Source organism: Salmo salar, chromosome ssa09 (assembly GCF_905237065.1).
Source record: "Salmo salar chromosome ssa09, Ssal_v3.1, whole genome shotgun sequence".
Lineage (NCBI taxonomy): Eukaryota > Metazoa > Chordata > Actinopteri > Salmoniformes > Salmonidae > Salmo > Salmo salar.
The window spans coordinates 96,043,467-96,058,863 of record NC_059450.1 but is presented as its reverse complement, the minus strand read 5'-3'; the positions used below and the strand labels follow the sequence as shown (position 1 = coordinate 96,058,863).

Sequence of the window (15,397 nt, the reverse complement as noted above, 5' to 3'; positions counted from 1 at the left end):
GGGTGTTTGTTTTATGTGTTTCAGGGTTTTTGGTTTATGTTCTATGTTAGTATATTTCTATGTCCGTGTCTAGTTTTTCTATTTCTATGTTTAGGGTTTTTGTTTGACCTTCAATTGGAGGCAGCTGTTTCTTGTTGCCTCTGATTGGAGGTCCTATTTAGTAGAGGTTTTTCAGCTTGTGTTTGTGGGTGGTTGTTTTCAGTCTAGTGTTTTGTACCTGACGGAACTGTTAAGCTGTCGTTCGTTTCTTGTTTTGTTTACGTGTTCAATAAAAGTTAAAAATGAGCACTCAACCCGCTGCGCCTTGGTCTACTCCCTTCAACGGCCGCTACAATTTGCTAGACTGTCACCTTTCATATATAGTCTCCCAGGCTAGGTTTTGTCAGGAAAGGCCAGAAAATGTGACGTCTCTCCCTACGCAAATGTGGGGTGTGAAACCTGGCACTTGAATTCAGGTCCACTGACAGAGTGTTGGAGGAGAGCAGACAGGTGGGGCTTCCTGGCGCTATAAGGCACTGGACCCTACAACTTCCACAGAGCACTTGAAACTTTATTTAACTTGGCAAGTCAGTTCAGAACAAATTCAGATTTTACAATTACAGCCTACCCCGACCAAACCCCCTAACCCGGACGATGCTGAGCCAATTGTGCGTCGCCCTATGGGACTCCCGATTACGGCCGGTTGTTATACATCCCAGGATCAAACCAGGGTCTGTAGTGACACCTCTAGCACTGAGATGCAGTGCCTTAGACCGCTGCGCCACTCGGGAACCCTGTCGGAACCAGTCCAGAACCTCTCAAATAGGGGACTTAACATCTAAGATTGACTTACCTGTATCAATTTTGTATTAACTGTACAAACGGTCCTAATTTTACTGGACCCCAGGAAGATTGGCTGCTGCTTTGGCAGCAGCTAATGGGGATCCATAATGAAAACAAATACAAATAAATATAGGTTAAATAAAAGTCAGTGGAGAAAACATCACTTTATAGAAACATCACTTTGAATAGGTCAGTTCAGAACATATTTTATCAAGGAGGCGTGTAGCCTAATTGTGTTGTCCTTTGATAATTAGATCTCATCAATTAGTGTTGTAGCTAAGACCACTTGGGGTAATTATGAAAGGGTAACAATGTATCATGGTCTCGTGATTAAGACGTCTCCTGTGGACAAAAAATACATCCTTTTTATTTCGGAAAATTAGATCAGTAGGCTACAGTTGCTTAGGACTGACCGTTGATTTACAGGCCGGTTTCACACACAAGGATTAAGCCTCAGACTAAAATGCCTGTTTTGAGCTGTCTTAACTCAAAGAGACTTGCACAGACTTATCTTAAAATAGTCGTAGATTTAGCCTGTTCTGGATTAAACAAAGTCGATTGCAAGAGGGAGGATTAGAGCTACTCTAGGACTAAATTGAAGCTTAAATTAATCTTTCAAAAAGGCAGGTTTAACTTCTGCTTAGTGCTGTTTGTGAGGGAGCCTGGACTATTTGTAATGTCTAAATGAAGACCAACACGCACTACAGAGGACAGCCAGACCAGTACTTGTGAATAGGAGTAATCCATTAAATTATACTTTGATGAAATAGCTTTTCGAGACCGCTTTCGTATGTACAAAGAAAATGTATTGGAGATAATATCTTTGCTTGAGCCTAGAATTTCCTCTCTGTCTCAAAGAGGAAATTCTCTCCAAGTTCTGATCACTTTGAGGTTTTTGGCATCTGGAATCTTTCATCATGAAACTGGTGATTTGTGTGGTGCCAGTGACGCAACCTTGTGTAGAATAGTTCAAAGTCTGCAGGGGCCATTTTGTGAACTGAGGAGTCTCTACAATAAATATCCCTGATGCTGCTGGCCAAGCCAACTATAAAGTGCAATTCTGTGAATATGGGCACTTCCCAGGAGTGATTGGCTGGTTAGATGGATGTCATGTTCCCATGAAGTGTCCATCAACTCCTGATGCTGAGGAGTACCGTAACCATAACAACTGGTTTACCGTCAACTCCTGATGCTGAGGAGTACCGTAACCATAACAACTGGTTTACCTTCAACTCCCGATGCTGAGAAGTACCGTAACCATAACAACTGGTTTACCATCAACTCCCGATGCTGAGGAGTACCGTAACCATAACAACTGGTTTACCATCAACTCCTGATGCTGAGGAGTACCGTAACCATAACAACTGGTTTACCATCAACTCCTGATGCTGAGGAGTACCGTAACCATAACAACTGGTTTACCATCAACTCCTGATGCTGAGGAGTACTGTAACCATAACAACTGGTTTACCATCAACTCCTGATGCTGAGGAGTACTGTAACCATAACAACTGGTTTACCATCAACTCCTGATGCTGAGGGGTACCGTAACCATAACAACTGGTTTACATCAACTCCTGATGCTGAGGAGTACCGTAACCATAACAACTGGTTTACCATCAACTCCTGATGCTGAGGAGTACTGTAACCATAACAACTGGTTTACCATCAACTCCTGATGCTGAGGAGTACCGTAACCATAACAACTGGTTTACCATCAACTCCTGATGCTGAGGAGTACTGTAACCATAACAACTGGTTTACCATCAACTCCTGATGCTGAGGAGTAATGTAACCATAACAACTGGTTTACCATCAACTCCTGATGCTGAGGGGTACCGTAACCATAACAACTGGTTTACATCAACTCCTGATGCTGAGGAGTACCGTAACCATAACAACTGGTTTACCATCAACTCCTGATGCTGAGGAGTACCGTAACCATAGCAACTGGTTTACCATAAACTCCTGATGCTGAGGAGTACTGTAACCATAACAACTGGTTTACCATCAACTCCTGATGCTGAGGAGTACCGTATCCATAACAACTGTTTACCATCAACTCCTGAGGAGTACCGGAACCATATCAACTAGTTTACCATCAACTCCTGATGCTGAGGAGTACCGTATCCATAACAACTGGTTTACCATCAACTCCTGAGGAGTACCGGAACCATATCAACTGGTTTACCATCAACTCCTGATGCTGAGGAGTACCGTAACCATAACAACTGGTTTACCATCAACTCCTGATGCTGAGGAGTACTGTAACCATAACAACTGGTTTACCATCAACTCCTGATGCTGAGGGGTACCGTAACCATAACAACTGGTTTACATCAACTCCTGATGCTGAGGAGTACCGTAACCATAACAACTGGTTTACCATCAACTCCTGATGCTGAGGAGTACCGTAACCATAGCAACTGGTTTACCATAAACTCCTGATGCTGAGGAGTACTGTAACCATAACAACTGGTTTACCATCAACTCCTGATGCTGAGGAGTACCGTAACCATAACAACTGGTTTACCATCAACTCCTGATGCTGAGGAGTACTGTAACCATAACAACTGGTTTACCATCAACTCCTGATGCTGAGGAGTACTGTAACCATAACAACTGGTTTACCATCAACTCCTGATGCTGAGGAGTACCGTAACCATAGCAACTGGTTTACCATAAACTCCTGATGCTGAGGAGTACCGTAACCATAGCAACTGGTTTACCATAAACTCCTGATGCTGAGGAGTACTGTAACCATAACAACTGGTTTACCATCAACTCCTGATGCTGAGGAGTACCGTATCCATAACAACTGTTTACCATCAACTCCTGACGGGAGTACCGGAACCATATCAACTGGTTTACCATCAACTCCTGATGCTGAGGAGTACCGTATCCATAACAACTGTTTACCATCAACTCCTGAGGAGTACCGGAACCATATCAACTGGTTTACCATCAACTCCTGATGCTGAGGAGTACCGTAACCATAACAACTGGTTTACCATCAACTCCTGATGCTGAGGAGTACTGTAACCATAACAACTGGTTTACCATCAACTCCTGATGCTGAGGAGTACCGTAACCATAACAACTGGTTTACCATCAACTCCTGATGCTGAGGAGTACCGTAACCATAACAACTGGTTTACCATCAATGTTCAATGTATGCACTCCCAATTTAGAGTTTTCAAACATTGTTGCTCAGTTTCAGAGAGGAAACCAACAGCGTGTGCTCATACTTAACCTAATCAGGCTTAACATAGGTGTTCTCATTTAGGCTTATTTACCTTACTCCATGACTCCATAGTCTCCAACTAACTAAGCCACATTTAAGCCACGTTCATGAAAGATACTTAAATGTCCTAGTTTAACTAGTACACATTAAGGCCGAACTCCTGGCTTAATCTAAGCCCTGTCTGTGAAACTGGTTCTACATGTGTAAATGTGTTACTTATTGTAAAGTATTACACTTATTGAAAACTTCATCAGTGGAACCTTTCATTCTGAATACGTTACAGTATACGCAGCACAATGCTTTTGAACATGAAGTCTAGAATTTTAAGTTATTCAATGATATCTTACAGAGGGAGAATTCCTGTTTAATAATTTAATATCTGTGCCCCCTTGGATATAGTTAGATAGAAGGGGTATCAAGCAGAAACATAAAAAATTATGATCCTTGTACTCCACACGTGACCTGGACTCCCTGCTGTTACTTGCATATATTTAATATGCAGCATACAATGTATTATAGAGAAAACATATAAAACAAATCTTACTGCTCCTACTTACGGTAAACCACTTTTTCTATTTTGTGTAAAAGTGAATAAAAATGTACTGTATGATGGAAATGAAAGTCATAGTAGCATCAAATCTAAGGGGAGCTATGCTATATGACAGGGTTGGGGTAAATTCCATTTCAATTCCAGTCAATTCAGAAAGTAAACAAAATTCCAATTCAAAATGCTTCTCATTAAGAAGCACTAAAGAGAATCTGAATGTGAATGTCAGTGTAATTCCTGATTTGACAGGAATTGAAATGAAATTGACCTCAACCTTGCTCCATGAGAAGAGATACAGTTCTGTTGACTAGAGGCTTGAAAGATACAGTTAACATGATTTTTGAATGACTACCTCAACTCTGTACCACACACATACAATTATATATAAGGTCCCTCAGTCGAACAGTGCATTTCCAACACAGATTCAACAACAAAGACCAGGGAGGTTTTTCACTGCCTCACAAAGAAGGGCACTTATTGGTAGATGGGTAAAAACAACAAAAGAAGACGTTGAATATCCCTTTGATCATGGTGAAGTTATTAATTACACTTGGATGGTGTACCAATACACATAGTCACTACAAAGATAGACGCGTCCTTCCTAACTCAGATACGTGAGAGGAAGGAAACCGCTCAGCGATTTCACCATGAGGCCAATGGTGACTTTAAAACAGTTACAGAGTTTAATGGTTGTGATAGGAGAAAACTGAGGATGGATGAACAACATTGTAGTTACTCCACAATACTAACTTACATTTACATTTGAGTCATTTGAGTCATAAATGACAGAGTGAAAAGAATGAAGCCTGTACAGAATACAAAATATTTAAAAACATGCATCCTGCTTGCAAAAAGGCACTAAAGTAAAACTGCAAAAGATGTGGCAAAATGTTTTACTTTATGGACTGAATACAAAGCGTTATGTTTAGGGCAACTCCAACACAACCCATCACTGAGTACCACTCTTCATATTTTCAAGCATGGTGGTGGCTGCATCATGTTATAGGTATGCTTGTCATCGGCAAGGACTAGGGAGTTTTTCATGATAAAAAGAAACGGAATATAGCTAAGAACTGGCAAAATCCAAGACGAAAATCAGGTTCAGTCTGCTTTCCAACAGACACTGGGACACAAATTCACCTTTCAGCAGGAACTAAAACACAAGGCCAAATAGACAACAGAGTTGCTTACCAAGATGACATTGAATGTTCCGTAGTTGCATAGTTATAGTTTTGATTTACAGTTGAAGTCGGAAGTTTACATACACTTAGGTTGGAGTCATTAAAACTCGTTTTTCAACCACTCCACACATTTCTTGTTAACAAACTATAGTTTTGGCAAGTTGGTTAGGACATCTACTTTGTGCATGACACAAGTCATTTTTCCAACAATTGTTTACAGACAGATTATTTCACTTATAATTCACAGGATCACAATTCCAGTGGGTCAGAAGTTTACATACACTATGTTGACTGTGCCTTTAAACAGCTTGGAAAATTCCAGAAAATGATGTCATGGCATTAGAAGCTTCTGATAGGCTAATTGACATCATTTGAGTCAACTGGAGGTGTACCTGTGGATATATTTCAAGGCCTACCTTCAAACTCAATGCCTCTTTGCTTGACATCATGGGAAAATCTAAATAAATCAGCCAAGACCTCAGAAAGAAAATTGTAGACCTCCACAAGTCTGGTTCATCCTTGGGAGCAATTTCCAAACAACTGAAGGTACCACGTTCATCTGTACAAACAATAGTACGCAAGTATAAACACCATAGGACCACACAGCCGTCATACCGCTCAAGAAGGAGACGCGTTCTGTCTGCTAGAGATGAACGTACTTTGCAAATCAATGCAAATCAATCCCAGAACAATAGCAAAGGTCCACGGTCAAACAACCATCCCTCATCACTGTCAAACGCTCCCTAAAATACTTCTGCGAGCAGGCCTTTCTAATCAACCTGGCCCGGGTTTCCTGGAAGGATATTGACCTCATCCTGTCAGTAGAGGATGCCTGGTCGTTCTTTAAAAGTAATTTCCTCACCATCTTAAGTAAGCATGTCCCTTTCAAAAAATGTATAACTAAAAACAGATACAGCCCTTGGTTCACTCCAGACCTGACTGCCCTTGACCAGCACAAAAACATCTTGTGGCGTACTGCATTAGCATCGAATAGTCCCTGTGATATGCAACTTTTCAGGGAAGTTAGGAACCAATACACACAGTCAGTTAGGCAGCAAAGGCTAGCTTTTTCTAACAGAAATTTGCATCCAGTAGCTCTAACTCCAAAAAGTTTTGGGACACTGTAAAGTCCATGGAGAATAAGAGCACCTCGTCCCAGCTGCCCACTGCACTGAGGCTAGGTAACACTGTCACCACTGATAAATCCACGATAATCGAGAATTTCAATAAGCACTTCTCTACGGCTGGCCATGCTTTCCTCTTAGCTACCCCAACCCCGGCCAACAGCTCCGCACCCCCCGCAGCTATTTGCCCAAGCCTCCCCACTTCTCCTTCACCCAAATCCAGATAGCAGATGTTCTGAAAGAGCTGCAAAACCTGGACCCGTATAAATCAGCTGGGCTAGACAATCTGGACCCTCTCTTTCTAAAATTATCCGCATCCATTGTTGCAACCCCTATTACCAGTCTGTTCAACCTCTCTTTCATATTGTCCGAGATCCCTAAAGATTGGAAAGCTTCCGCGGTCATCCCCCTCTTCAAAGGGGGTGACACTCTAGACCCAAACTGTTACAGACCTATATCCATCCTGCCCTGCCTTTCTAAAGTCTTCAAAAGCCAAGTTAATATACAAATCACCTACCATTTCGAATCCCACTGAACCTTCTCCTCTGTGCAATCCGGTTTCCGAGCCAGTCACGGGTGCACCTCAGCCACACTGAAGGTACTAAATGATATCATAACCGCCATCGATAAAAGACAGTACTGTGCAGCCGTCTTCATCGACCTGGCCAAGGCTTTCGACTCTGTCAGTTACCGTATTCTTATCGGCAGACTCAACAGCCTTGGTTTCTCAAATGACTGCCTCGCCTGGTTTACCAACTACTTCTCAGATAGAGTTCAGTGTGTCAAATCGGATGACCTGTTGTCCGGACCTCTGGCAGTCTCTGTGGGGGTACCACAGGGTTCAATTCTCGGGCCGACTCTTTTCTCTGTATATATCAACGATGTCGCTCTTGCTGCTGGTGATTCCCTGATCCACCTCTACGCAGACGACACCATTCTGTATACATCTGGCCATTCTTTGGACACTGTGTTAACAAACCTCCAAACGAGCTTCAATGCCATACAACTCTCCTTCCGTGGCCTCCAACTGCTCTTAAACGCTAGTAAAACTAAATGCATGCTCTTCAACCATTCACTGCCCCCACCCAGCTGCTCGACTAGCATCACTACTCTGGACGGTTCTGATTTAGAATATGTGGACAACCACAAATACCTAGGTGTCAGCTAGACTGTAAACTCTCCTTCCAGACTCATATTAAACATCTACAATCCAAAATTAAATCTAGAATCAGCTTCCTGTTTCGCAACAAAGCCTCCTTCACTCACACTGCCAAACATACCCTTGTAAAACTGACTATCCTACCGATCCTCGACTTCTCTGCGATGTCATTCACAAAATAGCCTCCAACACTCTACTCAGCAAATTGGATGCAGTCTATCACAGTGCCATCCATTTTGTCACCAAAGTGCCATATACCACCCACCACTGCGACCTGTATGCTCTCGTCGGCTGGCCCTCGCTACATATTCATCGCCAGACCTACTGGCTCCAGGTCATCTATAAGTCTTTGCTAGGTAAAGCTCCGCCTTATCTCAGCTCACTGGTCACGATAACAACACCCACCCGTAGCACGAGCTCCAGCAGGTATATCTCACTGATCATCCCCAAAGCCAACACCTGCTTTGGCCGCCTTTCCTTCCAGTTCTCTGCTGCCAATGACTGGAACGAATTGCAGAAATCGCTGAAGTTGGAGCCTTATATTTCCCTCACTAACTTTAAACATCAGCTATCTGAGCAGCTAACTGATCGCTGCAGCTGTACATAGCCCATCTGTAAATAGCCCATCCAATCTACCTACCTCATCCCAATATTGTTTTTTAAATGTATTTTTCTGCTCTTTTGCACACCAGTATTTCTACTTGCACATCATCATCTGCACATCTATCACTCCAGTGTTAATTTGCTAAATTGTAATTTCTTTGCTACTATGGCCTATTTATTGTCTATCCTCCTCAAGCCATTTGCACACACTGCATATAGACTTATTTTTTCGTATTGTGTTATTGACTGTACGCTTGTTTATTCCATGTGTAACTCTGTGTTGTTGTTTGTGTAGCAGTGCTTGCTTTATCTTGGCCAGGTCGCAGATGTAAATGACAAATTGTTCTCAACTGGCCTACCTGGTTAAATAAAGGTGAAAAAAAAAATGCCATAAAAAATCCAGACTACGGTTTGCAACTTCACATGTGTCACAAAATAAGTCGTACTCTTCGGCGAAAATGTCAGACAGGAGAGAGAAGGACCAAGACGCAGCGGAAGTGTGGACACTCATTCTTTTAATTGGTAAATGAAAAAAAGCATCCACAGGGAAAACAAAACAATGAACGGTACTCACGATTTACAACAGTTCTGCAGGCTATGAAACGCAGTGCAAAAACAATTCCCCACCACCCCAAAGACAAACACACACACCTATATAGGACTTCCAATCAAAGGCAACTATACACACCTGCCTTCAATTGGAAGTCCCAATCATCAACCCAACATTTAACAAACACAAACCCCCTGCCACATCCTGACCAAGACTAAGCAAAATGCCCTCTGCTGGTCAGGACGTGACAACATGGGGACAAAGATCGTACTTTTTGGAGAAATGTCCTCTGGTCTGATGAAACAAAAATAGAACTGTTTGGCCATAATGACCATCGTTATGTTTGGAGGAAAAAGGGAGAAAATTGTATGCCGAAGAACACCATCCCAACAGTGAAGCACGGGGGTGGCAGCATCATGTTGTGGGGGTGCTTTGCTGCAGGAGGGACTGGTGCACTTCACAAAATAGATGGCATGTTGATAAAAATTATGTGGATATATTGAAGCAACATCTCAAGACATCAGTCAGGAAGGTAAAGCTTAGTCGCAAATGGGTCTTCCAAATGGACAATGACCCCAAGCATACTTCCAAAGTTGTGGCAAAATGGCTTAAGGACAACAAAGTCAAGGTATTGGAGTGGCCATCACAAAGCCCTGACCTCAATCCTATAGAAAATGTGTGGGCAGAACTGAAAAAGTGTGTGTGAGCAAGGAGGCCTACAAACCTGTCTCAGTTACACCAGCTCTGTCAGGAGGAATGGGCCAAAATTCACCCAACTTAATGTGGGAAGCTTTTGGAAGGCTACCCGAAATGTTTGACCCAAGTTAAACTATTTAAAGGCAATGCTACCAAATACTATTTGAGTGTATGTAAACTTCTGATCCACTGGGAATGTGATGAAATAAATAAAACCTGAAATAAATCATTCTCTCTACTATTATTCGGACATTTCACATTCTTAAAATAAAGTGGTGATCCTAACTGACCTAAGACAGGGAATTTTTACTAACATTAAATGTCAAGAATTGTGAAAAACTGAGTTTAAATGTATTTGGCTAAGGTGTATGTAAACTTCCGGCTTCAACTGTAAATCTGCCTGAAAATCTTGATGGCTTTCTAGCAATGATGAACAACCAACTTGACAGAGCTTGAATAATTTTCAAAATAATAATGTGCTAACATTCTACAATCCAGGTGTGCAAATCTCAAAGCGACTTACCCAGAAAGACTCACAGCTGTAATCACTGCCGAAAGTGATTCTAACATGTATTGACTCAGGGGGTTGAATATTTATCAAGATGTGTTTAATTTTTTTAATATTTCTTCCATTTTGACCTTACATAGTATTTTGAGTAGATCATTGACAAAACATTTCAATAAAATCAATTTTAATCGCACTTTCTGACACAACAAAATGTGGAAAAGTAAAGGGGTGTGAATACTTTCTGAAGCCACAGTAAATATTTTAGAAGGGATAAAATATTAAAGGCTTAGACAAAATGATAATGAATCAAGGCTAAAACAATATGCCTTAATTCATTATAATTTAGTTTGAGCTTTTATTCATTTTAATTTAGATTTAGCTTTGATTCATTATCATTTAGTTTATGCTTTGATTCATTATCATTTTGTTTTAGACTTGATTCATTATCATTTAGTTTTAGCCTTGATTCATTATCATTTAGTTTTAGCCTTGATTCATTATCATTTTGTTTTAGCCTTGATTCATTATCATTTAGTTTTAGCCTTGATTCATTATCATTTTGTTTTAGCCTTGATTCATTATCATTTAGTTTGAGTTTTTATTCATTTTAATTTACATTTAGCTTTGATTCATTATCATTTTGTTTGTTTGTTTGTTTGTTTGTTTGTTTGAGAGAGAGAGAGAGAGAGAGAGAGAGAGAGAATTGTTTAATATTTTCTTGGCCCATCAGTATAACGGTCAACTGATGGCTCACAGCATATGAATAAGTCATTGAGTGTAGTGGCTACAAGAGCTGTAAATTCCTCCTCTCCTCTGTATATAAGGCTGAGCTACAAACATGGCACCCTGTTCCCTATTTGGTTCACTACTTTTGACCAGGGCCCATAGGACTCAGGTCAAAAGTAGTGCACTATATAGGCAATAGGGTGCCATTTGGGATGTAACCCTTTATATACAGAGCATGAGGCTAGGAGAAAGATGAGACACACCGCTGCAGCACATTGAAATCTACTGTCAACATTTCAGCAGGCTTTCTTTCCCTCTCAGAAGCATGTATGAGCAAGAAATCATTCATCTTTGCTGGTGTACAGTATAAAAGCATTCATATTTGAACGCACAGGAGCATATTGACAAAGGAAATTGCATACTGTAAATACTATATACTTTAGGTAAAACTTTACAATAAATTACCCTTTTTAAAATAACCGTCAATAACGTAACTATAAACCATTTATAAACGCTTTATAAAAGGTACCTTATTGTAAAGTGTTACCCACCATTAAAAGTATATATCTCCAGATACTGATATGGGATTATTGTAAAGTGTTACCCACCTTTAATAGTATATATCTCCAGATACTGATATGGGATTATTGTAAAGTGTTACCCACCTTTAATAGTATATACTGTATCTCCAGATACTGATATGGGATTATTGTAAAGTGTTACCCACCTTTAATAGTATATATCTCCAGATATTGATATGGGTTTGGGGAAAGCATATAACTTCTGATCTCAGTTTATGATTCATGGCGTAAAATATTTATGACAATCTCCACTGCCATACATATGTATTTGTTATTCAATCTATGCAATATAACGGTATTAATATATACAGTATGTTGACTAGGTTTGAATAAATACAGTATGTTGACAAGGTTTTAATAAATACAGTATGTTGACAATATATTAATATACACAGTATGTTGACAAGGCATTAATATATACAGTATGTTGACAAGGTATTAATATATATAGTATGTTGACAATATATTAAGATATACAGTATGTTGACAAGGTTTGAATATATACAGTATGTTGACAGTATATTAATATATACAGTATGTTGACAAGATTTGAATATATACAGTATGTTGACAGTATATTAATATATACAGTATGTTGACAAGGTTTGAATATATACAGTATGTTGACAGTATATTAATATACACAGTATATTGACAAGGTATTAAAATGCAGTATGTTGACAAGGTAATAATATATAGTATGTTGACAGTATATTAATATATACAGTATGTTGACAACATATTAATATTTACAGTATGTTGACAAAGTTTTAATAAATACAGTATGTTGACAAGATATTATATACAGTATGTTGACAATAAATTCATATATACAGTATGTTGAAAAGGTAATAATATATACAGTATGTTGACAATATATACAGTATGTTGACAAGATATAATTATATACAGTAGGTTGACAAGGTAATAATATATACAGTATGTTGACAATATATTAATATATACAGTATGTTGACAAGATATAATTATATACAGTATGTTGACAATATATTATATACAGTATGTTGACAAGGTAATAATATATACAGTATGTTGACAATATATTAACATAGAGTGCGTTGACAAGGTGTGACTGTCTGTGTCAAAATAAACCACATGAAATGCTTAAAGGGGCATTCTTTGGACTTCTAAATGAATTACATTGTTGTTGATTGAATCCGACATTTCCCCTTTAATGTTCTGTCCTTTGGTGATAATGTCATTAGTAGACCTCCTGTCCAGACAGTAACAACTATAATGTACGAGCGAAAATAACATATCACTATAGAAACCACAACTACAGAGCTATATAGCTCGTGGTCTGTCTGTGGCGTCCATATCTAACTTGGCATTACACATTGTTCCTTCATTATTGAAATCAATTACTTCACTAGCCTTTTTCGGGCATGTTTAATTTTTTGCTGACCACTAATTTCTAATTTCCCATAATAAAATAACTAGAGCGAACAAGAATCACTGTGGACAATGTATCATACTGCAACTTATACTGGACTCTTATTTTCCTATGCTGTGGATGTTTTCAAGACCGATTGGATTGTCCTCAGATTACCCTGCACACTATATCAAACCGTCTCTTTATTCCGTACCCTAGAGTCCATATCCAGGACCATGTGATACAGGAAGCGGCTACATGTTTACATCACTTATTTACATTTTAATCTGCATTTATTTTACAAGTAAGAATTTGATGTCTTTGAAAAGTGATCAGCAGTGGCAGCTTATCGACCTTGACGGTTCATCACTAATGCTGCGTTTCTACTAGTACGAGGAGGACTGAACGGAGAGAATCATTATTCTGCATGGTTGAGTGCCTGCATTGAGAGATAGAGCCTCTTTCCCTATGGGATGCCGTGAGACGTGGGGGGACAGTAGTGTGTAGGCAGATGTGATGTGATGTGTGTTTGTGTGTGTGTGTGTATGTGTGTGTCTGTGTGTGAGTGTGTGTGTATATGGTCATGTGCGTGTGTGTGCATCTTGTATGATAGCATAGCGTGAGGCTTGTATTGAGGAACCCTGCTACTAGAGATGGAGGATATAGTGCTGTCGTTCTTTTCTTCCCTTCCCCTCAGAGAAGAGATGATTTACTTGGTTAAAGCTGTGACCTCATCATGCTGTGTGTATGATACCCACACCCTTCTCCCTCTCTCCCCTCCCTTTGGTGAGGGGCTGGGGCTGCCTAGTCCAACATTATCAGCTACTGGATACTGGGATGGGCATTTCTGTTTCGGTTCCTCTGTGTGCGTTTGCAGTGAGGACACGGAGCGAGTGAGAGAGACCAAGAAGACAAGCGAGGGAGGGAGGGAGCGTGTGTCATGTATGCGCTTTAACTGAGCTTACAGGGAGCAGCAGGAGGATCAGCAGCTGAAACAGAGAGAGAGAGACATAGAGAGAGAGAAACATAGAGAGAGAGACAGCGAGAGAGAGACCGAGAGAGAGAGAGAGAGAGAGAGAGAGAGAGAGAGAGAGAGAGAGAGAGAGAGAGAGAGAGAGAGAGAGATAGAGAGAGAGAGACATAGAGAGAGAGAAACATAGAGAGAGACAGCAAGAGAGAGAGAGAGAGAGAGAGAGACATAGAGAGAGAGAGAGCGAGAGAGAGATAGAGAGAGAGAGACATAGAGAGAAAGAGAGACATAGAGAGAGTTGGAGGGAGGAGGAAATTAAGCCCAGGCACAGGGAGACAAAAGCTGCAGAGAGAGAGAAGACTGTTCCCTTCTTGCCCTCCACTCAAAGAACAACGGAGGAGGAGGAGGAAGAAGACAAAAGGAGGAGGGAGGCGTACAGTACTGAACATACTGGAACTGAATTCATAGGCTCCTTTATCTTTTCCCTCCACCATGTTTTAGGGGGATTCTACACTAGTAAATTTGACTGCTGGCTTCTTCTTCAGCTCTAAAAAGAAAGAAAGAAAGAAAGAAAGAAAGAAAGAAAGAAAGAAAGAAAGAAAGAAAGAAAGAAAGAAAGAAAGAAAGAAAGAAGGATGTCGGGGAAGAAAGAGTTTGACGTGAAACAGATCCTCAGGCTGCGTTGGCGCTGGTTTAGTCATTCATCCCAGAGTTCTGCCGGTGGAGGAGGAGGAGGTGGAGGAGGAGGAGGAGTAGGATACCTCCAGGAGAGCTTTGATCACAGAGGGACCCCAGTCCAGGGCAGGCTGAAGAGTCACTCCCGGGACAAAGGTGGCAGCGGAGGGGGACTCTGGAAGCAGAACAGCAACAGTCCGGTCCATAGTATCCTGGCCCCCACGCCTGTCTATGTCAGAGGCAGTAATCAATCATGGCACCAGCAGAACATTATCCAGCACCTGCAGCAGCATGACGGCCACGAGCTGCCTAAGAACAGCAGCTCACCTAACAACACCAGGAAGGAGGACTGCTCCAAGAGCAGCCAGGAGAATGTGAAGAGTGTAGAGGAGTCCTCGGAGGCGGAAGCAAGACACAGGTATGGCAACGCAAGAGACACGTATGGATGAAACTGAGTCAAAACAATCATAGTCAGATTAAGAACCAAGTTCGGTAAAGCCAGAGGCAGTTGTATTTTCCAAGAGGTAATTGCTTTAGCACCTTGTTTACATGCACAGTAGGCCAGTGGTGTAAGTTACTTAATAAGTAAAAATACTGGAAAGTATTACTTACAGTATG

The 15,397-nt window shown here is 40.7% G+C and overlaps 1 protein-coding gene across 4 annotated transcripts in view; it reads left to right on the top strand.

The window, feature by feature from the left end:
- LOC106612275 (kelch-like protein 4) overlaps positions 1–15,397 on the top strand; it is a 63,603-nt gene that overhangs the window by 7,372 nt on the left and 40,834 nt on the right. The window contains exon 1 of one of the 4 annotated variants that reach the window (XM_014213292.2): positions 14,323–15,197. The exons of 2 other annotated variants lie outside the window; for them this stretch is intronic. In XM_014213292.2, the coding sequence (XP_014068767.1) occupies positions 14,740–15,197 (458 nt within the window). In that variant the 5' untranslated portion in view covers positions 14,323–14,739. Of the gene's footprint in view, positions 1–14,322; positions 15,198–15,397 lie in introns of those variants that run through there. One more of the 4 variants, XM_014213291.2, reaches the window with a different exon arrangement.